The sequence below is a fragment of the Pelophylax lessonae genome, assembly GCF_965119305.1.
Source record: "Pelophylax lessonae genome assembly, chromosome: 1".
Lineage (NCBI taxonomy): Eukaryota > Metazoa > Chordata > Amphibia > Anura > Ranidae > Pelophylax > Pelophylax lessonae.
The window spans coordinates 119418554-119445195 of NC_138768.1; the positions used below are offsets into that span (position 1 = coordinate 119418554).

Genomic DNA, 26642 nt, shown 5'->3' on the forward strand with positions numbered 1-26642 from the left:
CTTACATCTAAGTAAGGGTTAACCTTCTGTTGCGTTGTTCCCCTGACAGGTCAGTAGGTAAATTGCAGTTCAAGTTTCCAATAATAGCCAGTACTCTCACCGTGGCTACTACTCACAAGATGCAGCCGATGCTTCTGATCTCTCCCCTCGCTGGAGAGATAGCTTGTGGGTGATGACAAACAGTGTGTAGGAATGCTTCGCATCACTAGCTCCTTCCTACAGACACGTGACATCCTCATGGTGCTCCAGTTAATTTATATGTGTGGTATTAGCCATCCCAGCAGTGCACCTGTTTTTATACTTTATTTATATGGGGACTGGCTTACAATTTTTCTGTTTGCAGGTGTCCTAACCTCCTGTAGGTGGTAGTATAACTGCCCCACAATGAACAATGGAGAAATCCAAAATACTGAATTTTCACCAGAGCAGTAATAGAGATGGGATGAAACATGGGAATACCTTAGCTTCTAAGAAGGCTACACAATGACTTGGTCGAAAAGCTTTTGATTCCTTTAGTCCTCCCTCATTATAATTTTAAGGGTTATATTATCTTGTTGGGTCCCAAGCCCTATTAAGTAGAAGTCATGGTTTTCATATACAGCACTGATGGTGGCCAAAAAACCTGAAACGGCAGTATTTTGCACTATACATCAGTGGTTCTAGATATACATCTTGCCATTAAATTGGGAAGGAATGATTTGCATGGCTCTACCCATCTTCCTAAAATGAGGAATAATCCTCTTATGTTTGTAAAGTGTGATAAAAGTCAATACCTTCTATTCTAAAGGGGGTATACTATACTATCAAGATTAAAGAAATTCCATGATCTATAATTCTGAAAACTTCCTTTTGGTTCTGTGATTGATCTGTCTTGACCCCTTGTATCATTGTCAAAATGTGTTTTTCTTTCTTCCCTACATACGTAAAACATCTAAAAAAAGAATGCTAGAGGAAAACAATACTCACATGGTTTAACTAAAAAAAAATTTATTAACAATGTAAAATGTAGGGTATTTTACAATCAGAGCTAAGTTTGGCATGCCCTATCAGTTATAACACTATGTGCAGACACCATGCTTTAACGTTCTATTGTAACAATATATGATAAGTTGTTCTTACTAGGATATGAGGATATATTGGAGGAAGGAAGGAGGGGACTGAATACACTACCTTCATATATATGTGTAACATTTTCAAAATTGTGAAAATCACACCATTCAAATGGAAGGAAAATACTGATGATCATCATCAAGCTTACAGTAATATTTACAAGCCAGATACCTAGTTTTCATCCTCGAGATAACAGGTTAGAAACTTGGCTGAAGTCTTGGACAAAATCCCGGTGCATTGTGGAAGACTAATTATGATTAAGACAAAAATAAAATAAAATACAAATCAAAGTATAGTTATTGGCCTTTGATAACATCAATAATAATAATTGCTGTCACCATCTTCATACTGAATCTTCATTATGATGCTACTGGTTTCCCTATAGCACAATACTAGGACATCAAAGCAGTTTGCATATTTTATGCTTGAGAACTTTTAGTGTTCATAAAGTCTGTTTGGAAATGTTCCATCCAGTCACTGACAGTTTTTGGACCAGTTTATAGGTCAAACAATGTCATTTGCTTCCAGGACCATAACAGAAGTTCTGAAAAAGGCAGTTTAGGCAACACTGAATACATAATGGGTCAACCAACCTCAATACGATATATGACAGCAAAGGTCAAATTATAACGTATCTGTGGAAAGAATGGCTTTTCTTTATTATTTTTTAACTGGTGATGAGGCAACACAATCCAAAAAATCTTCTCTTTCTTCTTCTGACAAGTGGATATGGTGTTAGGTTGAGGAGGCTACTGTCGTCTGTAATAAAACATCAATATATGTATTAATCATCACAGTAAACACATTAGATGATGTTAGAGTTATAATTCCTATGCAACCAGCAAACATTCCACACTAGCAGAATCCCACCTGCTGACAATTCTATTAAAATTAGTGTGCAGAGTAGGAGCATCTTCCTGCTATAGTCACATAATCGGTCTATGGTTGTCAAGTGTTCTTTATTTTGCAGGACAATCCTGTGATTTTGGACATGACCCTGCACTGTCTGTGTCCTGCAGGACTTAGGACACTGTGCAGAGTGGCAGTTGGGTGCTGAAACACTCTCTCAGCACTGTAATTATTCCAGACATTTGGGCAGAAGATCACTCAAGAGTCAAAGTACAGTGCCAGTATCAGTATCAAAAAGGCAGAATTTTAAGAGCACGTGACTGGTAAGTAAAATCTGAACACCAAATCTTATTCTTGCTTTCACTGACACCAACAACATGAAGCTTAGTTTACTCCATCTAGCATCAACAATACGAAGCTTATTTCATCCTAATGACAACGATGGGCTTATTTTCCTCCCGCTGACACCAATGATTGCCTTATTTTCTTTAATAATGACATCAACAATGGGATTCATTTTCATCCCACTGACACCCAGGGCCCCTGATAAGGCAGTACAGCCAGTCCTCATGTACCAGGCCCCATCACTTCAGGAGCGCCCGGGCACCTGCAGGAGAGAAGAGCCAGCTGTTTACTTGAAACTTGCTACTTACTTGTAAACTATCCAGATTTGGAGCAGAGGGAGACAGCTGCAGAGTCTCCCCCTCTGTCTATCCCAGGCCACAGTCGGCCATGTTATCTCTTGTCAGCATGATTAAAAAGGAAGCTTGCTTAAACTCCTTCCTGAGTTCTGACCTCTGCTCCCTTTTCTCCAGACCATGGTCTGTGTTCACTGGGAACTCCAGTGCTGGTGCAGGGCTTGGACAGAGCAATGCTTCTGCTGGAGGGGGTGAGCGGGGGGGGGGGGGGGGGGGTTGCTGCTGGAGTGAAGCAACAGAAACTGTAGGATTTTGGAAAGGGGGTAAATATTCCAGGAGCCAGCCTAGAACTACAGGCAGATAGACACTACCTGCCACTGCAGTGCTGGAGTGAACACATCTCTCCTCTAGCTTATGGACATCTCTGCCCAGCCATTTCTATATGCCAACCCTAGGGTCCCATCCCCACTTTGTGTAGCAGAAACACATGTTCCTGCTCGTGTTTTTTTTTTTTTTTGCTTGGTTTTCGCACATAGGGGAGACCATTTACTGGAATTGGCTGCCGTATGTGTGACAAACACATCATAGAGGCTCTAGAACCTTTTAGGGCATGCAGCTTTGAAGGTCTTCCACATGACAAAACACGGGTCTGCTAATTGCATTTGGGGGTGCAATGTGAATTTGCAGTGCATTTCTGAAATGCATTGTAAAGTGCACAATACCTGTGCACTTTGTCACACATTCAGGAAACATCAAATGTGAATGCAGCCTAAAGGCTTTTTCACATGGGCAGTTGAGCCATAAATCTACAGCAATCTCTGGCTGCCCACCCAAATCCTAGTTTGACAGGGCTGTATACATGCCATTGCTGCAATGCTTTACTTCACAGCTGCAGCATTTGTATGCCGGCTGCAGAGTTTGACAGACAGCACCACCTATCAAACTTCCCATTGTGTTCAAACACTTCGCTCACAGTTGCAGTGTGGTCTCGCAATTAAAAATTGCCATTCACATTTTAAAAGAAAAAACAGGTGTCAGGAGGCGGCAGTAGCATAGCATAGCATTTCAGCCATGGCTACAAAGCACACCATTGCGACTGTGGTGTTTTAGCGATTGGATACTTCCCGGGTGGGGGGGTCCTGTTCAGTACGCTTTTTCAGGGCCCCATGATTTCTAACAGCAGCCCTGCTGATACCAACAATAGTGCTTATTTTAGCCCACTGACACCAATGATATGGCTTATTTTATCACCACTGACCCCAAGAATGGTGTTTAATTTTAATCTCACCGATAGCAACAATGGGACCTATTTTACTCACAATGACAGCAATGATGTAACTAGTTTTACTCTACCTTTCCCTTCTGTTTCCCTCCAGGCCAGGTTTTGATAAACACAAAGCATAGGGAGACAGGTATGGCACAATAAGCCATACACCTTGAAACCTCACTAATGTTATTAGCCATGCCCCAGTGTGTCTGGTGCGAAGACATTTTTCTTCTCAGGCCTTTTACGATGTCTCTCTTATTTTCAGTTGTTTGCAACTATGTCAGTCCCAGTGTTTTAATAAGATAAAAACTGCTGGACCAGCTGGACATATTTCAGGGAAAAATCTGTACTCCAACAGAGTACAGAAAGCCCCCTATGCAAGGCAGCTATGTTTGAAATGTTTACCAGTTTAAAAGAAAGTTGATAAAAGGGTAAATTAAAAAAAAGTATTAGTATTATTATTTTTATTATTACTAAATTGCAAAAAGACTTGTGTAACAATTACTGTATATATGTTATATCAATGTTTTCATCAAAATTGACAATTCTTGGCTTTTATCTTTTCTTGTGCAAACATTTTCACTTCTTTAGGAGTTTCTCATGTTATATATAGCTGCTTTTGCCTGAAGGTTGAAATGTCTTTTTTTAAACATGTAATGATTTCTGTGATCTCTGTTGGAGATAAGCAAACTTCCTATAGTCCAATATGCCCTATCTAATATCACAATACCGTTTGCTAGGTTCAAGCCCATATTAAACCATAAAGCTAAAAACCAGATATTCATTCATTTGGAAGTATTGGCAGGTATCCCTTCATAAAAACAGGGTGGTAAATAAGTGTGCATCTGCTTGACTGAAGCCATGCCTTTCAGCACAAGGCTGAGGTTTTAAAGGATAAGTTCACCTTTACAGGAAAAAAATAACAAATGCACATATTCTTGCTGAAAAAAAAAATGCATTTATTATTTTTTCTTGCTGCCGCCTGGAAAGCATTGCATCCGCCATCAGTAGATCATGGGTGCAATGTGGGCTCCTACGGACATGTCCTCCTGCTTTCAGGTCGTACCTCTGTACAGGCTTTCTGTTTGAACGCCAGAGGACATGTCAGTGTCATCAATGCCCATTGAAATTACAAGTCAGTCTGCTGTGGTGGTAGAAGGTACTTGTTGTTTATTCATAAAAAATATTATGTGAATGAATGAAGGAATGACACGACTGTGCTTTCAACAAGTGACAGAAGGTGCAGGGTGAGGACCCCCCACCCGCTGTCAAAGGGAGGGGGGGAGAGGGGTCAGGAGCTGGAACATGTTACATGTTCCAACCTAAATATGGATGGAACATTCCAATGTTGACCTTAGCCTTTAAGAGAAAGGGACCAAGCAGTAAAACAGCATCACTTTGCTGATGTTTAGCAGGCTCTACTGGCATCCCAAGTGGAGGTGTGGGAATTTGGGGTTTATATGCATTGTTCTATGTATGCCCTGGGTAACCGGTTACCAATTCATTCAAAACAGCAGCTAAAATAAAAAAAAAAAGACAAATCACATAAATATATATATATAAAAATATACACAGTATATTTATTTTACACAACAGTAAAAAATAAATAAGCCTCGGTAGTCTTGTCTGTGCTTGGTACAGGGTTAAAACTGGGGGAACAACATCTATATTCTGCAGGTTCAGCTACAGCTACATAGCACCAGAGAAGAAAACTGTGTGAAATTACAGAGTACAGATCGGTCAATTGCTTCATTTAGGAAAAAAAAAGAACATTGTAATCAATGGCGCTGAAGCCAGTTATCTTGGGGGTCAGGGTGGCATGTCATTCTGTTTAGTACGGGGGACGTTCAAGTCAAACCAGGACTTTTAATTTTACAGGTATAAAAAGGATGCTAGTGTGGCGGTACTACACGCAGTAGTAAGTGGCAAGTGTGTTCTATTACTTATAGGCTGTGCACATGTCGCAGGCTAGTCCAGAGACCGTTAATCAAGATGGCAGAACAATTGCTTCCAGAGATAAAGTTATATCAAGCATTTTCTGGGACAAACGTGGCGTTATTCATGTGGATTTTCTACCTTGTGGTGCCACTATCAACAGAAATTATTAATGTCGCGCATTACGCGTTGATCTCTAAGGGCATTCTGTTTCTCCAGGACAACACACAAGCTCATACTACTCACAGCACTATGTGCACATTACAGCAAGTCTGCTGGGAGGTATTGCCACATCCCCCTTTCAAACCCGAGACCTCGCTCTGAGTGTTTTCCACCTGTTTGGACCCCTAAAAGAGTTCATCTAAGGTCAGCACTGATGGTGAAGTGAAGCAGGCTGTCCTAGGATGGTTCAGGCGTACTGAGAAATGTTTCTATGCCGAAGCTTTCTAGGCATTAAATGCTTGGATATGTGTTATACAGCATAAACTGTTATGTAGCAGGGGAGTATGTCGAAAAATAAATGCACTTTCCACTCTTTGAAACTTGTTATTTTATTATATGAATTCAAAGTCCCAGTTTGACTTGAACACACCTCGTATTTTTATTTAAAAATGAAAAAGGTGGATCAGTTGTGGTGGATAGACTGATATTTGGAGATATCCAATATAAAGCTCTCTATGTCAGATTTCAATCCATTAAATGGTTTGCTCAGTCCCTGACACAGACATAGTTGAACATATTTATTAATAATTAATAGTTGGTTTGTTATTATTCTTAATTGGTTTGCTTAGTCCATGACACAGAAATAGCTGAACATATTTTTTAGTCCTGAACATAATAAAGAAAACATGCAAAACGCTATACATTCCCTTTCCATGCAGTCTTAATGGGACTGCTGCTATTATGAGGACATACAAAAATATATCATTAAAAAAAAAAATTCAGCGCAGATTCTAATATCAATGTAACAATAAATAGTGAGGCAGTAGACAGTAAATAGTGAGGATATCAGAAGGTCAGCCACTGTGCGAAAAGTGTCCAATAGACAAGCAAGTGTTAGGCCCCTTTCACCCATGCTGTCCGTTTGTCCATTTTTCATCCATCCGTTGACGGATGAAAAACGGACATCAATGTATATCTATGTAAAAATGGATGACAACGGACGATCACCAGTTAACATCCGTTTTCATCCGCTTCTGTCAATGTCCGTTTTTTTGAACGGATGAATGCCCTATTTTTCATCCGTCAAAAAAACGGATCGGACGAAAAACGGATGAAAAATGGATGAAAAACTGATACATTTTGACGTGACTGAACTGAAGAACTGAATGGACCGTATGTTTGAAAGGGGCCTTAAAGAGTGAGTCCAACCTGTCCACCACAGACGGGCTGGACTCACTCTTAACACTTGCATCTCTATTGGACACTTTTCCCACCGCGGCTGACCTTCTCATATCCTCACTATTTACTGTCTCCATGGACTTGTTTTATTGCTCTTTAGTGATTGTTTTTTTTTTTTTTTTGTTTGCGATGCACTGACCTATGTTATATACAATAATATAAGTCTTGCAATCAAAGGCTAATATCTTTCACTGAGTCCTTTCCTATGTATATCGCCATTGCCTTACGACGTGTATAACTGTATGAAAGCAGACTGAGGAATATGAGTGACAGAGCATGCTGGGGATCACCACTTTCTCTGCAGTAGGGTTCCAGCAAATGAAGCCACCCTGCTTATACCATTAAAAAAAGCCTTTCATCCACTGATACAAAAACCCTTTTCATGATGCTGAATGAGGACAGCTGGCTTTGCTGTCCTTTTATAGTGGCCTACCACTTAATGGCCCCTTGTAGGGCAATTTTCTATTGATTTTTCTATTGCACAGATTATTAGGGAAACCACAGTTCAGCCATTACCTGCTCCATGTGCTGTTAGGACAAGGTATAATGAATTCCCATTTAGAAGTGTTTCACATAGCCTGAAGTTTAGGATGATGAACTATCACTGTGTTCTGTGATTGATTACATGATGTTGCAGTTTTTTTTTTTTCCAAATATGACATTTTATTGAAACAGACAAGGAAGAAATAACAAAATGGTACATATAGCACATCCAGGGTAGACAGTCTTTCCATAAAGTTAGGCAAAATGTTAGAAGATACAACACCATCAGGTAAGCAACCACATAATGCAGTTTTTTTTTAACATTAAAAGATTCAGGAACCCCAAATGGCTGATTGATATAATAAGATATCATTTTTATCCTTCAATCATATAGTGCTAATTTAGCAGTTTTTACAGTCTACATAGAACCATTCACATTCGTTCTTGCCACCAAACTTGCCTTTAGCCTAACATCCTTATCACAGCTATACATAGCAAGGCTGGAAGAATGCTGGAGTACCCACAGAAAACCCAACAAATGTAGAAGTCACATATAAACTTCATGGCAACTCTGTCTCTGGTGGTATTTGGATCCAGGACCCTAGCAATGAAGAGTTCTGACCACAAGGCTGCAAACATACTGCGGTCTGAATTCCACATTCCCAGCTTTATCGTGGCAGCATCACCTTTCATGGCTGAATTATATCTGTGTTCATATTATGGTTATTTAATTGTAAAAACAGCCAGGTAAACAGCCCGTTCACGCAAAACACATTTTTACTAGATGATGCCTTCTATTATGTCATTGGATTGAATCATTTACCACCTTTAAAGCTGACCCCAAGGTTAGGGCAAAAGGTATCTTTGTAGTGGGTCTCCCTCTGTGCTGCAAGGGTTAAATGAAATGCTTGTTTTGTCTAGGTAAAATACTTACCTTATTCCTTGCTCCACCAACAGCAGGCACTCTCCTCCACAGCCACGATGTGGGTGGCCCTCAGCACCCTCACATACAAAGCAGGACCAGCAGTTCTGCATTGTACATAATGACATTGGAAATCTGCAACCAGTCTGGCACCACAGACGAGCCATGTCAGGAAAGTAAGATACAAAGAGAGAAAACAGGTGCCTCTGAGTACAGACTGTAACATTTAATAAGCAAGGTACATTAAAAACTTTTATCAAAGTAAGTAAATGTAGGTGAATGGGTCCTCCGGCATCCATGTTCAGCATAGGGCCACCGCTGATGGTCAGCAATCCTCTGAGTCCTTCCGGTTCCTGTCCCGCAGGAAGTGAGGTGGTGTGTCTGAAGTCAGACTGAGGCTAGGACCGCAGGGTGAGCCGCACTCGCCGTCTATGGATCTTCCGGCATACTTTGATGTAAGTTTTTAATGTACCTTTCTTATTAAATGTTACAGTCTGTACTCCGAGGCGCCTGTTTTCTCTCTTTGTATCTTGCATGTCTGGAGATTGCTTCCGCCCCCCACTAGGCTTGCCCTGAGTCAATGGACTGCTTCTTTTCCCACATCAAAGACTATTAGGGCAGCCAACATTGCTACCCCATGGACTACCATTTAGTGTGAATGCTATCTGCTTGCGCCACCGTGTATATACTTTTTATCTCATGTCAGGAAAGTGGCCTGCAGGAGCAAGGAATATATTAACCGCTTGCCGACCGCCGCACGACTATTTACTCTATTTACTATTTACGTAGGGCTACTTCGCTAACCTGTGAGGGTCTAGGGAGCGAGCGCGCGCCTCCGGAGGCGCGCTCCAGCTCCCGCGCGGTCACGGACCCCCCCCCCACGCGTTTGCCCAACGGACCCGATGTCCGCCGGTCACTCGCGATCGTCCGTTAGAACGGGAGAAAGGCAGGCGGCTAATGTAAACATTTTCACTGTTCCTACACCTCTAGCCACAGCCAATCACAGTTAGAATCACGCCCCTAGGGACACACATAACCCCTCCCTCTCAAAAAAAGTTAACCCCTTCACTGCCAGTGTCATTTTACAGTAACAGTGCATATGTATAGCACTGATTACTGCAGTAATGTCACTGGTAACCCCAAAAGTGTCAAAAATGTCAGTCAAGGGTCCGATCTGTCCGCCCCAATGTCGCAGTCCCGCAAAAAAAATCGCAGATCGCCGCCATTACACGTTAAAAAAAAAAACAACAAAAATGACAAAAATCTTTCCCTTAGTTAGTAAACGCGATAACTTTTGCGCAAAACCAATCAAAATACGCTTTTTGCAATTTTTTTTACCAAACATATGTAGCATAAAACAAATTGGCCAAAAATTTTTAAAAATTTTGATTTTTACATTTTTTTTTGGGAATTTCATGTAAAAAAAATGTGAAAAATATTGTTATTTTTGCAAAATGTACGCTCTTTTTTTGTTTATAGTGCAAAAACTAAAAATCACACAGGTGATCAAATACCACCAAAAGAAAGCTCTGTTTGTGGGAAAAAAAAGACGTCAAATTTGTTTAGGTACAGTGTCGCACGACCGTGCAATTGTCTGTTAAAATCACGCAGTGCGGAATTGCAAAATAGGCCCTGGTCAGGAAGGGGGTAAAATCTTCCGGGGGGCTTAAGTGGTTAAAGCTGAACTACGTGAATTTTTTTTTAAATGCTTCAGTTATATATATTCTGCAATAGCCACAAATAAATCCACTTTATGTCCACCAAATGCTTTTATGAACCCAGATATAACCTTGTCAAAGTAGTTGTGACATCATCACAGTGCTGTATATGGCCTGTGCAGAGAGCAGAGCTATGGGAGGGACCTATCAGGCTGCACCCACTACAGGCTGCCTGCAGATAACTATAGGAGGGGGTGGAGACAAGACCAGTCACCCTCCACAAGGATAGAGAGCAGCAGTGACCGGTCTTTATTACAGGAAGCTCCTCTACAGAGACTGGATTAGTGCACAGATCTGGAAGAAATAGACAAAGCAAACCAAGATTCAAGTAAGAATACACGTCTCTTGTATTTAGACAATATCTGCTTATCCTGGAGTTCAGCTTTAAATATTTCGCCTTATTCCTGTTGCCCAGACAAAATGAACATTTAACCCTTGCAGTGTGGAGAGGATCCCACCTAAAGGGTCATTTTTCTACCGCCCATAGTTTAGTTTTGATGTTTTTCAGAGACTCCAGAGATACGACCAACATTTTGCAGTTAGAGGTTCTTTTCTCCTCTTTTGCCCATTAGAATGTCCTTGCCAGCAGTAGGTTTAGAGTGGACACACAGTGGCAATAGACAGGCAAATGCCTTATCAGGTAGCATGGATAGTGAGACATCTATCCATCCTGACATTTTATGAATGCTGCAGGGACCGATAGCAACCTTCTTCTTAAACCATCCATGGATGGATGGATGAATGTAAAATACACACAGTAAAACCCCTGTGCCCTTTTCTCCAGATTAGCTATCAGTGCCAATACACTTTGCAGCAGTTTTAAAATTATTTTCTTGCAATAGTAATTAGTTCAGTACAGAAAAGTATGACTCACATGTAATGTCTAAGGTAGGGATATATTGGAATTGAATAATAGGGCTCATACTGCTGGAATATCTGAGAATAAGCCAACTTTGGCAAGTAACCTGCTGCCATCCATATACAGGTGTAGAAACGTTTGAGAATACTGTCCAGTCAACTAAAAGTGGATTTCAACTAACAGGTGGAATCATTCAGATCCCCCCTCCTTTATTTTCCAACCAACAGCACCAATGCCGGTAAAATTGATGCTACCACCATCTGTTCCAATATATGTGAACTATACAGCCATCAATCAGTTAGAGGGGGTAGAAAGAAGGAGGGTAATATTTTCCTATAGATGGGCTTTAAGGATCTTTTGCTGCTTGTTAAGAATATGTAAATAATTGAGTGTCCATAGCCTGGGAACAGGACCAGATTAGGAAAGTCAAATCTTACCTTGGTTTTTTAATGGCAAAGGCATGGTCTCCCTGAGTTTGCTTAAGAGGTTTTTCATTTCCCTCATGTCTCTGAAAGAAAGGAAAACATCTCCTTCAGTTTGGAATTCCATTCATATGCAAGATAAAGATTTTCTTGACGCCATGTGGAGTTGCCAAGATTTTAAAGCAAACCTGTACTCTGTCTATAGAGTGCTTGGTAGTCTAGTCTCACCATTATAGATACTTATAACCAGCAGCCAACTGCCTAAACTTATAGAGGCTCAGATTGTGGACTGGTTATAATGATAATACCGGCCTATAAACACTCATAATTTACTCAAGAACACCTATCATTCTCCCCTTTTGTCCCTTTCGTCTCCTTTTTCCCCTTGTTCCTACTGTTCCATTTACATGTATATTTTCTAATATGGTTTGCTAGTTGACATATTTGTTCCACAAAAAGATATGTACATTACTCAAAATGAGTTGCCCATCACAGGTTCCCATGAAATCCAGGGGTAATGTTCTGGCTTAGTGACCTCCAAACTGCAGCTCTAGGGCTGAATGTGGCCCTTTACTTGCCTTATCCGACCCTTAGGGCACTGTTCTTCCCACTGACACCATTTGTGAGACACCAATCCTTCTACTGACACCAACAATAGTGCACAATCCCTGCCACTGATATAAACGATTTGGCAAACGTTTATATAGGCTTCTCATACTGACACCAATGATGGAGCACTATTCCTCCCACTGGCACCAATGATGGGGCACTATTCTTCCCACTGGCACCAATGATGGAGCACTATGTTTCCCACTGACACCAATGATGGGGCACTTTTCCTCCCGCTGACAGCAATGATAGTGCACTATTCATCCCAATAGAGCACTATGCATCTCACTGACACCAATGATAGAACACTATTCCTTCCACTGACACCAATGATAGAACACTATTCCTTTCACTGACACCAATGACGGAGTACTATTCCTCTCACTGACACCAATGATGGGGCACTATTCCTCCCACTGACACCAATGATAGAACACTATTCCTTCCACTGACACCAATGATAGAACACTATTCCTTTCACTGACGCCAATGACGGAGCACTATTCCCCTCACTGACACCAATAATGGGGCACTATTCCTCTCACTGACACCAATGATAGAACACTATTCCTTTCACTGACACCAATGATAGAACACTATTCCTTTCACTGACGCCAATGACGGAGTACTATTCCTCTCACTGATACCAATGATGGGGCACTATTCCTCCCACTGACACCAATGATAGAACACTATTCCTTCCACTGACACCAATGATAGAACACTATTCCTTTCACTGACGCCAATGACGGAGGACTATTCCCCTCACTGACACCAATAATGGGGCACTATTCCTCTCACTGACACCAATGATAGAACACTATTCCTTTCACTGACGCCAATGACGGAGCACTATTCCTCTCACTGACACCAATGATTGGGCACTATTCTTCCCACTGACACCAATGCTGGGGCACTATTCCTCCCACTGACACCAATGATAGAGCACTATTCTTCCCACTGACACCAATGATAGAGCACTATTCTTCCCACTGACACCAATGCTGGGGCACTATTCCTCCCACTGACACCAAAGATAGAGCACTATTCCTCCCACTGACACCAATGATGGGGCACTATTGCTCCCACTGACACCAATGATGGGGCACTATTCCTCCCACTGACACCAATGATAGAGCACTATTCTTCCCACTGACACCAATAATTGGGCACTATTCCTCGGTTTACTGGGCACAGGCGTTATGTAATTTTTTAAGCCCACTGATTACCAAGCCTGAGACATAAGGTGTTATTTACTAAAGGCAAATCCACTGTGCAAGAAGGAAGTGCAGTCGCTGTAGATCTAAGGGGGACATACAAGGACTATAAAAAACTGCATTTTTGCTAGCACATGATTGGATGATAGAAATCAGCAGGTCTTCCCCTCATTTCAGATCTTCCCCTCAGATCTACAGCGACTGCACTTCCATGTGCACTGGCAGAGCACAGTGGAATTGCCTTTAGTAAGTCAACCCCAAAGTCTATTCCCACTAATGCTGGGGCATTTTCTACCTCCACCGGCCACAGCCCGGCCCCGGCAAAGTCCGAACTACAGTAAACTGGCCCTTTGTTTAGAAAGTTTGGAGACCCCTGCTTTGGCTCATTGTAATCCAGAAAATTACTCACAGAAACGCGTCACTGCACTCCGGGCTGCAGCAACTTTTCTTATTGGATAAACATTAGCAAGGGCAGTACACTGGCTAAGTGATCAGCACTTCCGCCTGGCAGCACTGGGGTCATTGGTTCGAAATCCAACCTCGGCACTACCTGCCTGGAGTATGTATGTTCTCCTTGTGCCTGTGTGGGTTTCCTCCTGGTACTCCAGTTTCTTCCCACACTCCAAAGACATGCTGGAAGATTAGATATAAATTAAGAGCTACCCCTTAGGTGCCATAATCCTAGTAATATACAAAGAAAAGAGAAAATGAATGGTACAACAAAACGTTGTCCAAGCATCTGTTGGCGGACTTTATGGGCACATACTGAGTGAACACACTTATTGATTTAAAAAAATTTACTTTAATAGTTAAGAAAGTTTTAAAAGAAAACAAAAAGCACTATGCAAATGTTGACATATATATAGTTTCTTATACATTCAAAGTTGATATGCAGGCATTCTTGGCAATAGGTGAGGATTGTGGTTGTTATACCAATCTGATATAGTCAACGCGTTTCGCATTTGCGCTTCATCAGGACCTCAGATGATAAAATGACCTCTCCTCAAGATGCAGTGCACGATACCGTACGACCGGGGGCTGAGCTCAATGGCTGAGCACCTCAGACCACGACCACCTTGAACTATATTTGATGGATATGGGAACAGGTAGGACGGCTGGATGGAGAATGATATGTGGATCGCCTGAGCGTCTTACACAAATGACTTGTATTCTTATACATCAGACAAAAAGATGTCACTGTTATAGATAGTCTCTGATATCTTGTTATTCTAGGGAATTGGATAGACTCTCATCCAACTGGTAGTAGTAAAACAGATCGATTTGTGATGCTATTACGTCCACATTCATATTCCAGCCGCCTGGAGGTAATAGCATCACAAATCGATCTGTTTTACTACTACCAGTTGGATGAGAGTCTATCCAATTCCCTAGAATAACAAGATATCAGAGACTATCTATAACAGTGACATCTTTTTGTCTGATGTATAAGAATACAAGTCATTTGTGTAAGACGCTCAGGCGATCCACATATCATTCTCCATCCAGCCGTCCTACCTGTTCCCATATCCATCAAATATAGTTCAAGGTGGTCGTGGTCTGAGGTGCTCAGCCATTGAGCTCAGCCCCCGGTCGTACGGTATCGTGCACTGCATCTTGAGGAGAGGTCATTTTATCATCTGAGGTCCTGATGAAGCGCAAATGCGAAACGCGTTGACTATATCAGATTGGTATAACAACCACAATCCTCACCTATTGCCAAGAATGCCTGCATATCAACTTTGAATGTATAAGAAACTATATATATGTCAACATTTGCATAGTGCTTTTTGTTTTCTTTTAAAACTTTCTTAACTATTAAAGTAAATTTTTAAATCAATAAGTGTGTTCACTCAGTATGTGCCCATAAAGTCCGCCAACAGATGCTTGGACAACGTTTTGTTGTACCATTCATTTTCTCTTTTCTTTATGCTGGAAGATTAATTGGCTCCTGTCTATATTGGCCCTAGTATGTGTATGTATGAATGTGAATGAGGGACCTTAGATTGTAAGCTCCTTGACTGCTAAAGACAACTGAATAAACGTTTGATCAACATTCTACTGTGCATTGTTTATATGTAAACAACCCTTTATGTTTTTTTTAGTGTTACTAAACCCACAACAGTAAAATCAGTCTGTATATCAGTTTGTATATGCAGTAAAGCATGCTTGTTATACTTACTGTAGAACCTAAGGGGTTAATCTTCTGCATTGTGTAAAAAGGCTGTTTGATCCTGTCCTCTCTGATCCTTGTGGAAGAAGGCTTCCACAATCCCCAATCTACCTTCTGACAGAACAGAGCCTTGGGGGCAAGCTGCACATGCTCATTTTAGTGTGTATTGCTAGAGAGTGCATGTGCTCAGCACAGGGACAATCAGCACTGTCCAGACAGATGGTCAGGGGTCCTGCAGCCTCATAGGACAATCAGGGGAGAATGAACTCTACAAGCTTTACCCAGACACTGATAGAAGTCACAAGACTGCAATATATCGCTGATGAGAAAAGGGTATTTAGCAGTGTATATTTACTAAAAAAAATGCATTTCCATGTTCTGTGTACTGTGGGAGACCAGATATAGTGAATGCAGGCTCCTGGGTTTCGTAACTTTTTAATAAGTGATACAAGTGTCTTTTGAGCTAAATCTTAAATTTGATTAAAGAAAAAATACATTTAACAATGAGTTCAATTATAAAAGATTAGTAAAAGGTGTTGGATAAAAGGTTTAGTAAAATTAAAGTACAGACTCACCTTTTAAAAATGTAAATCCCCCAACTTTTCTCCTTATCCTCTTCAAAGCACACAGGTGCATGCTTACCACCTCCAATGGCTGCAGCCTCCCACACTGTCTGCAGCCCAGGCAGTGAAAAACTAGCAGTCCACATTTGCACACTGATGTCACATAGAATTGAATAGGCCAAAATTAGTAATGCAGGAGCGGAGTCCCATTTAAGTCTATGGGATGTCTGTGCACAGGTGTGAGCAGCCTTGCACTAGATGTCTACTGGTTATGCTGCAAACAGGAAGCCACAGCTGTCATAGGTGGTAAGTACGGACCTTCTGGGGGGACACGGTTTCATGTATTAAGAAGGATAGGGAGGTGAGTTGGGGGGATTTTTTATCTAAAGATGAACTTTGAAGTGACTGTCACGTAAATAACAAACATTACAGAAAACAATATTACCTGCAACGAAAAACTCTACTTGCCTCTCCCGCTGCCTGTGCTTACCTTCATATTACTTTAGAATACAAAAGTGACATGGGGGTCAGTGGGAACGACCACTGAGCTCAGCAGGGAACCAGCAGATCGACACTCCCAGACGTGCTGGCTTCTGAATAGACTTCCAGCAGAGATTCATCTTTATCAGAAAAATGTTTGTTAGTGCGAGCTTTGGGAGAGGTAATCCTTTTCCTTCTTTGCAGGGAACTATGTTATTACAAGTTATATTGTTTTATTTCACATTAAAGTCCAAATCTGGAAACTTAAAAATGATCTGTGACGGGAGTCACTTTGGGCGGGGAGCTCATGGAACCGAGCTTACCTTTGAGAGCTCTGGAAACCCATTTTCCAGCTTCCCTGGGCCCTCTTATGTGTAAGCCACCCTGTGTCTATTAGGGACACAGGGTAACCAAGAACCCCAGTCGGCTCTGCACTAACCAGACTCCCAGTACAATTACACTGGACTCAGCATTTTGTTTTACCCCGGTTATCCTGGGTTCTATATGCGTGGTTTGTGTGGAAAGTTGAAGGGGCTCTTTCACTTGGCACAGTAATAGTTCTGAACAATATCCCTCAAGAAATATATGAAAATCAATAATACCACCTTTTCGACTGCTAGAATACTGTAGGAGTGTCTCAGACCATTGCTAGATAGTTTGAGGTGAGGTGGGGGCTATTATGTGTTTGTTAAGTGGCTGTATCCTATTGTTCTATTGTTTCTGTCTGCCTTTGAAGCAAACAATTATGGGATGTATATGTGTACTGTATGTGGATTAACTGCTAGGGGGAGGGGGGATCTCCTGCAGTCCTTCCTAAAGGCTGTCTGTGTGTCATGTTACTGAATATAGTTTATCCCGCCCTGTGTCATTATGCAAAGAAAGGGGGATTGTCCCCTGAGTGTATATCTCTTTGTGCCTGTGTTCCAATAAACAGTCTTATGCTTCTTACCACCCTACACTGATGTCTCAACAAGTGACTGGGTGGGCTAAGGGATCTTGGATTTTGCTGGTACTGGCAAGGGAAGCTTATACGGTGGACATGCACTTCTAATACGGGGGTCCATCCCATGATCCCTTGCAGTTTAAAGTGATTGTAAAGTCATGTGTTTTTGTTAAATAACAAACATGTTATACTTACCTGCTCTGTGCAGTTGGTTTTGCACAGGGCAGCCCGAATCCTCCTCTTCTCGTGTCCCTCTTCGCTGTTCCTGGCCCCTCCCTCCTGTCGAGTGCCCCCACAGCAAGCAGCTTGCAATGGGTCACCCAAGCCGAGCTGCAGCTCCGTGTATCCATTCAGACACAGAGCTGCTGTTCGGGTCAGCATCCTCTTCCTCCTGATTGGCCAACCAAATTAGACAGACAGCAACGCTAGCCAATGGTGCCACTGCTGTGTCTCAGAAAATCAGGAAGGAGAGTCCCCAATGGCCGAGGGACTTGTGGATATCGCAGGATAGAGATTGGGCTCAGGTAGGTAATAGGGGGGCTGGGGGAAGCTGCTACACACAGAATGCTTTTTATCCTAATGCATAGACTGCATTAAGATAAAAAACCTTCTACCTATACAACTCCTTTAACTACTTGTATTGTCTAGGCGAAAGTGTTTGCACTTTAACTTACCTGATCTTTGGCTCCCCCACACTCCAGTGGTGGACTGACCGTCAGCATCATCACATTCCAATGCATATAGAATATGGACCCTGCATTGAGCTTGATGAAGTCAGGACGTCAGGACCTTAGACCACTGGAGCATGGGAGAGGTGTTCTTGCTGCGGGGACCATTCTAGCAGCACGGTGGAGCAGAGGACCAGGTAGGCAAATCTTCTTTTCCATGTCCCCTAGACCTAAACAAGCAATTAAAGTGATATTAAAGGTTTTTTTTCTTTTTAATAAAATAATAAACATGTTATACTTACCTGCTCTGTGCAATGGTTTTGCACAGAGCAGCCCCAATCCTCTTCTTCTGGGGTCCCCCGCCGCCACTCTGGCTCTCTGGCTTCTCCTCTTTGATGAGTGCCCACATAGAAAGCCGCTTCCTATGGGGACACTCATGCCCGAGTCCCGCTGCTGCCTCCATTGACACAGACTGGGTTAAACCCCGCCTCCTGAACATATACATACTCACCATTCCTCCCCATCATTCCATTTTGCTGGAAAAAGTAAAGACAATACCTATTGCTTCCGGATATGAAGGAGCATGTGTTATGTTTCACATAACAGCTTTGTTGTTTTTCCCTGTAAGTAAACTTACCACAAACCTGGTTAATTCAAAATTACCAAATGATTAGAAAACACACAAGCAGGGTACTTTTAGTAAAAATCGCATATCAAAAGAATCCGGTATATATAGGTATGGAAAGTCATATCCAATACTTCGTTGCCAAAACAGTCTATGTACCTCTCCGTGTTGTCAATGTCTGTGGAAACCTGCCAACACTGCTGGACATCTACTGGGGATGATGACGTGTCTTCTAAGATTGGAACTTCAGAACTCTCATCCATTTTGTAGTCTATTATCTTTGGACCAACACACTGATCTTTTCCTTTAGGAGAAGAACACAATGAAATAATAGGTATTTAATGGCATCATTTTTGTGGAACATTGTATTACAGAAATGTTGCTAATTCATCCAAGTGGAAAAATGTTCAAAGTTCAGAACCTCAATAGGCCTGCAAACCTGAATTACCTGTAAAGAAAGATGAAAGAAAGAGGGGGACTTGGCCTAGTGCATTATCCCACACATTTTTTTCTAAGATAGAATAAAATAAATTGATACTACTCACAAACATAGATAGTACAAGTGCTCATCAGGCAACTCAACTTGGTTGCACTCTCCAAAACTCTCCAATCACTCGAGCATGGGGGGTGGGGGATTGGGGATTATCTTCTCTATGAATAGTGTAGGACCCACTGAAAATGTGGTACTTTGACGTAGTGGTGGGCTTAAGCACAGTATGGCCATATGGTGGGACCAAATCCCCATATTTACTGTATATGAGCAGGTGTTTTTAAATAGCCTTGCAAAATTTGAAAAACTATTTTTCTCTGGTGAAGAAGGACATGCCTTTGAAATGCATTAGCCAGCATTGACCCTGATGAGGTCCCCCCATGCTCAAGTGATCAGAGAATTTGGGAGAGTGCAACCAAGTTGAGTTGCCTGATAAGCGCTCATACTATCTAGGTTTGTGAGTAGTACCAATTTAGCTTAAATAAAATGTGTGGAATAATGCACTAGACCAGTGCCCCCTCTTTCTTTCTTTCAGCCTATATATTTTTACAGGGTTTTGAGGACCCCCCAGGTCCTAGAGGGCTGCAAGACTTCAAAAGAATTATCCATCTTTTTATAAGACTTATTGTTCCATTTGGTTATCCCACTCATGCGCAGGGGATCATTGTTAAAAATAAACACATAAACACCTAGCTGCTAATGAATTTCTTACAGGAACTCCCCCCCAGGCTCAGCGGCTCAGCATCGCCCCCCAGGCTCAGCGGCTCAGCATCGCACTGTTGCTATCATCACTTATTTTCCAAACATTTGAGGTTTAGATGTTTAGAACATTAGATGTTTCATCTCTGATATAATGCAAATGTTGGGTACAGGGAGGTATGAGTTTTCCCTTTGATAGTACAAGCTAAGAGCTGCATGCAGTTCTAAAGTGGAATGTCCTGGCCTTTAGAACCAGCTAGGGAGCCACAAAATGATTTTCTGGACCTTGTCCTTGGCAGTGACGTGGTGTTTAGGCTTGCTGTGATCAGAATGCTGCATTGGTGTTGGAAATCCTAACTCCAAACCAGCTGTCAGAACTGGCTGGTCAATATAACCCAAGGCCACTTTAAAGGTGAGAAACTTTTCTCAACCCCGGGGGAGTGGGGAGGGAAAGGGGTTCTCTGGTGACTGGTCAAGAGCAAAAAGTCCATTCCTAGTTGCTACCAATATACATTTTAATATTAAATTGCCATTATTTCTCTCCATGTAAGTTTCCTTCTTCATTTTTGCAAATTTTACTTCTGAACACATTTACATGCACTGCCTTCCTAGAATATAAAATATAAAATTAATAAGTTGGCCTCTGTGTACTAAGCAAATAATTCACCACTCTTAAAGAGAATGTTGCATGGGATTACCCAGTGTCCGTATGCTTAGTTGTAAATTTGCTGCATATCGGTGTGAGATTACATTGTGTGGCAGGGAAACCGTGTCCTCTGTAATTGCCGTGGTCAGCTGACAGAGAATGGGGTAGCCAATCTGATTGCATGCAGATTAGTGTCCATGTGCAGATTGCCATTCAACTTTAAGATACATTGATAATGAACTGCCTTCCCTACATGCATCTCCAACATTGGTTATAACATTATTTTTGTCCCACAAAACGTACACATTCAAGTTTCCTAATGTTTCTCTGGTCACATGCAAGCAGTATAGAGGAACACAGGACTGCAGTGTCCCCCTATTTTTTCCCCACAAACACCCCCACAATACCTCTATGATGCAGTCAAATTTGGGGAAATTGTATTGGTCCACGCACAGCATGCAATGTGTTAATCCCACCCTAGGGGATCCTGTTTGTGTATATGTAATTTCCCCTGCAAGGTAAGTATGTAGCCCATCTTTCTTACTTAAAGTGTATCTAAAGGCATATTTTTAGGTAGCTTTGGATACAGCGGAGAGGGATTAGAACCCCTATAAGGTTTTTATTATTCTGTGTCCCCTCTAGGGAGATTCAGTCTCTTTTTTTGTCCTTTTTTCCATTATCACTGAAACTGAAAAAAAAAAATCCCAAATTTTGGGTTGTCCCCAGAACAGGATAACTCTTCCATGGGGACACTAGTACTAATGACCCTGCTGATAACCAGGGATTTCCTTTCACTTTCTGTTTTGGCTATGGGACAGGAAGTTAAAGCGGAGTTCCACCCATTTCTAATAGGTTGGATTACTTAGATGTATGTAATCCCCTTTAAAACGGTTTTTACCAATGGAAACTTTTTTTTTTTTGCTAGTAAATACCCTAATTTCTGCTTTATTCCTCCTCTCCTCACTTCCGGGTCCGATCGGCGATGACGTCATTCGGCGATTCGCAGTGTGTGCTGGGATGTATTCCATTCCAGAAATCTCGCAGGAGCTGAGCTGTACTGAGCCGTGCCTGCCCCGCCTCCGCCTCCTCTCATTGAGTTGTACTGTATGCATTGTATTCAGGCCGTTCTCTGCCCCGTCTCCTCTCAGTGAGTTGTACTGTATGCATTGTATTCAGGCCGTTCTCTGCCCCGCCTCCGCCCCGCCTCCTCTCAGTGAGCGAGGACTGAAAGCATTATATCCTTACTGAGCTCACTGAGAGGAGGTGGGGCAGAGCACGTCCTGAATACAATGCATACAGTACAACTCACTGAGAGGAGGCAGAGAGGAGGCGGGGCGGAGGCGGGGCAGGTCACGGCCTGAATACACACAGTACAGATCAGCTCCTGGGTAATACTGCGAGATTTCTGGAATGGAATACATCCCAGCACACACTGCGAATCGCCGAATGACGTCATCGCCGATCGGACCCGGAAGTGAGGAGAGGAGGAATAAAGCAGAAATTAAGGTATTTACTAGCAAAAAAAAAAAGTTTCCATTGGTAAAAGTCGTTTTAAAGGGGATTACATAGATCTAAAGTTACGAAAATGGGTGGAACTCCACTTTAAAGAACATTTCCCCAATGTGACATAGGTAATAAAAAAATAAAAAAAAAGCTGACAGGGGGTCATAACCCTCCCTTACTGTATAAAAAACGATACAAAAAAGTTTTGGCTTTAGTTCTACTTTAGGAAGAACTTTTTGCCAGACCATTAATCTCAACAAGAGTCTTTTTATAAGATTATACATGCATTTCATGTATTTTGTGTGTGTTATTTACCTGTAAAAGCCTCCCTCATGTAGACTAGACACCCAAAAGCCCTAAGACTGCTGCTGGGTGCCGCCAACTTCATATGTAATGTCAGAACTCCCTGCAGACTCAGAGATGTCACTCAAGTGACAATCTATAGTATTCCCTTTCCCAGGAGCTACATACAATGGTATGTAGGGAGATAGGTGGAAAGGGAGCTGGGTCAGCACAGGTAGTAATGGGACAGCTCCTAGAAGAGAAGGCTATGTGTAAGAAGGAAGGAGGAACTGTGGCTGTGCTGGGTTATCAACTCTTGCCAACGTCAAAGGCCCATTGCCAGCAAATAAAACTTGTTTATGAAAAGAGAAACGACTGCATTTAAGTAGTAAGCATCTTTAAAAATACTTTATTTTTATGTTCTTTTGCTTTTTTAGGTTGGTGACTCGGTCTTTATAATAAATACACAACCATACCACACTCAGTCCCTCTTCGCAGCTATACAGTTACTACTGGATCTATGGTGCATGTTAAACATCTGATGTTGAGGTTGACCTATTTCTGGTTAAAGTCTAATCTGACTACTGAGCAAAGTTAACAGGTTACCTTTCCGCTGGTACTGAAGGGAGCCCAGAAGACACATAGATTTCAGCATTTCGGTTGTATACATTTCTAGGCAGCACTGAAGCTGGATATAAAGTCTGCAGATCTCTGGGTGGATCTCCCCATCTTCTGCTCTAAAAAATATGACACATTAGAAAAGGTTACAACATTAGATACACGTGTCACAGGTCATATGCAGCATAACCCTTTACTGAAAATGAATGGAACAGTTACCTGATATATACCTGTATATAACAAGAATAATGTTCCACTACTCTAAAATATTAATGTACAAGACATAGCAAAAAAGCAATATAGATAATAATAATAATAATAATAAGCCATGCCATCCACCTGTCCAATGGGAGCATTCTTATTCCCCACTGAGGTGCTCTTTTTTGGCAGAGGGAAGAGGTTATGAGTAGGCAGGATTATCTTGAGTTGAGCCAAATATGGCGCTTTTCCACTGCATGGAACCGTACCGGTTCGGCCTGCTTTTGTGCTTTTCCACTGCGGTACCGCATGGTATAGGGTCGGAACGGTTCGGTACGGTATGGTATAGGTTTGCTTTTCCACTGCATGGAACCGAACGGTACGGTACAGTACGGCTCTGAAAAAACAGTACCTACTCGATTGTGGTTCCAACAGGTACCAAACTGGTACCATATCCCACAATCCTTTGCATGCAGTCACTACTAGCCACTGATTGGTCAGAGAATCACACCCACCCCGTTGTTATCCCACCCACTTAACTTTAGTACTACTTTAGTGGAAAAGCAAACCTATACCGTACCGTACCGAACCGTTCCAACACTATACCATGCGGTACCGCAGTGGAAAAGCAAACCGGGCCAAGCAGGGCCGAGTAGAGCCGAGCCGGTACTAGCCGGTACTTGCAGTGGAAAAGTGCCAATAGTTTAGGAAACCCAACCCTAAGTCTTAAATTCAAATCAGGACCAGGTGGGCGAACAGAAGAGGCTTTTCTGGCTAAGAAAGATAATAGACACTTTGTGGTGCCATTTGGCTACATGGTCTTTATTGATATATTAGAATTTGTATTTTATGGGTATGTCCATGTTCCTTAGTACTTTATAACCCTAGTTATGAGGTTTGACCTGCCCTCTTCTCTTTCTACCACGAAAACAGCTAAGAAGGAGATGGCCAATTCAAAGCTGTGGCTTGCCCCACCTGTCAGCACTTTCCAGAAAGAAGCAACAGCAAGGGGAATGCACAGGGTTGGGAGGACTTGTCAACCTCTGCATTCCTGTTGCTGTTACTTGTCTCAGGAAAATGCTAACCGTCAAGGCAAACTACAGCTTAATTCAACCATCTCCTTCATAGCTGTTGCTGATGAACCATGGTAGGAGGGAAGAGGGGCAGGTTGGACCTCATAACTAGGGTTATAATGCACTTCGAATCTACGGGACAGAAGTATATATATAATGATAAAGCTTTTTTAAGGAAGCAAAAGTGCAAGAAAGATAAAATAGCTGTATGTAGGTCAGAATCCAGAAAATATATGTAGGAAAGGGTGAGAGCTGGAAGCTAAATGGACATTACCTGCGTACACGTGACCTTGGTCTCCAGTGATCCAATAACTTAAATAATGATGGCCATACACATACACATACACATAAAGATCTGTTTGAATGACTCTTCAGAAAATCAGAAAATAAGATGAGATCTAAGAATTATTAAAAAGACACTTGCTGAGGTTGATTTACTAAAACCGAGGAGTGCAATATCTGGTGCAGCTGTGCATGGTAGCAATCAGCTTCTAACTTTAGCTTGTTCAATTAAGCTTTGACAAAAAAAAAAAACCTGGAAGCTGATTCATTTCTATGAAAGAAGAAAATGGTTGCACACCACCACAGAATCCAATGAAGAAAAGTTCCTTTATCCACGTAAGTGGTACAAGGTGCAGCAGGATAGGACAGTAAGCGCGTTTCACACGACTGCTAAATGCTTGTTCTCTAGTAAACAAGCAGGTAGCAGCCGTGTAAAACGCGTCTACTGTCCTATCCTGCTGTACCTTGTACCACTTATGTTATGTGAATAAAGGAACTTTTCTTCATTGGATTTCGTGGTGGTGTGCGACCATTTTCTTCTTTCATGCTTCTCCTGGGGGCGGGCCGAGGTTCAGCACCCGCCTTGAATCGTGGACTTTAACTAGCCTGAGCGGTGTTATCTCTCTTCATTGATTCGTTTCTATGCAGAGCTGCACCAGATTTTGCAATTTCCAGTCTTAGTAAATCAACCCCCAAGTGTCATCAATTGATTTTAGGCAAATCTGATCAATTTAATTACATTTATATTATCGGTCTTGACCAAAAATTAAACCGAAAAGTAGATAGATCAGTATGATTGTTAAATATACGGGGTATCAGACCATCTCTTTGGTCTTTGTTTTTTTTTTCCTGGACAGCTAATCGGTCGACAATATGATCATATATAAAATCATTGCATGTATAGCCCCTATAAGACTAGGTATAGATGCAGGAAGACATGTCCAAGATCATATCAGATTCATAAACATACAAACAGAAGTCAATTCAATGTTTGAGGCCCATTTACACCAATATGTTGTAACTGCGATGAAACACATTTTTCCTAGCCCCTCAAAAGTGCAGAGAAAAGAGTTTCCATTATATTCTATGAAGCTCTTTACATCAGTGCCCTGCATTACAGAAAAGGGCAGTGTGTTTTTGAAAGGTCCTGCTTGCATAGTTAATGGTATTGCACTACAAATGCAGTACTTGTTTTAATTATTGGACTTTTATTTGCATGATTATGGTTTCAAAGGAGGAAATTGAAAAAGGGCAGAATGCTATTTGTAAAACACACGCAAAAGTGACATATGTGTTTTCTGGTGTGATAATGTAAACTGGGCCTTAGCAATTTTTAGAACTGCACTTGGCCTATGGTCACATACTTGACCTGTGATGACAACAAAAAACCCTAGGGATCTCTAACATAGCTTCAAATTAAAAAAGTTACCGCAGGCAGTACATTTTCTTTTATGCAGTATCCTTTTCTAAAGAGATAATAACTGCCTCTTTGTAATAACCACTGAAATGTCTGCAATTTATGAAGGTAATACAATTATCCATTTCTTGACTGAAGCGAAGGACCGTAGGGTACGCCATGCAATAATACAATTCTACCACTAGATGACGATGAACGCTTGATAAACATGTTACAGATACTGCTTATGTGAAGAAGAACATTTTTTTTCCCCGGAGTTGGAAATGTAAGCGTACGCCTTATCATTGATGCATGTTTCTAAAATGATTTTACAGTTTTCATATAGCAAAGATACAAGTCATACAGCTTACCCTGCAGGTACCTGCTGGTAATAGCGTTAGAACCATTAAACTTGTACAATAATTGGGTAATTTGCACTTAGCATTTATTAAATATGAGCTTCATACCCCAGTCTGTATTGTCTATTTGTGCCAAAAATTCATACACTCATTCACATTCATTCAATGTCACTAGATTTATGCTGAATATGAAAATGAAAGTGAACCTTACAGGGGG

The 26642-nt window shown here is 41.6% G+C and overlaps 1 protein-coding gene across 1 annotated transcript in view; it reads right to left on the reverse strand.

Annotated features, from left to right (window-relative positions):
* Positions 1 to 990: 990 nt before the first annotated feature.
* The window catches only part of RGS7BP (regulator of G protein signaling 7 binding protein), a 197104-nt gene continuing 171452 nt past the window's right edge, over positions 991 to 26642 (reverse strand). The window contains exons 3-6 of the mRNA XM_082253611.1: positions 23106 to 23236; positions 19039 to 19183; positions 11620 to 11690; positions 991 to 1869 (exon numbers count right to left, since the gene is read on the reverse strand). Coding sequence (XP_082109737.1) covers positions 1778 to 1869; positions 11620 to 11690; positions 19039 to 19183; positions 23106 to 23236 — 439 coding nt within the window. The 3' untranslated portion in view covers positions 991 to 1777. The remainder of the gene's footprint in view (positions 1870 to 11619; positions 11691 to 19038; positions 19184 to 23105; positions 23237 to 26642) is intronic.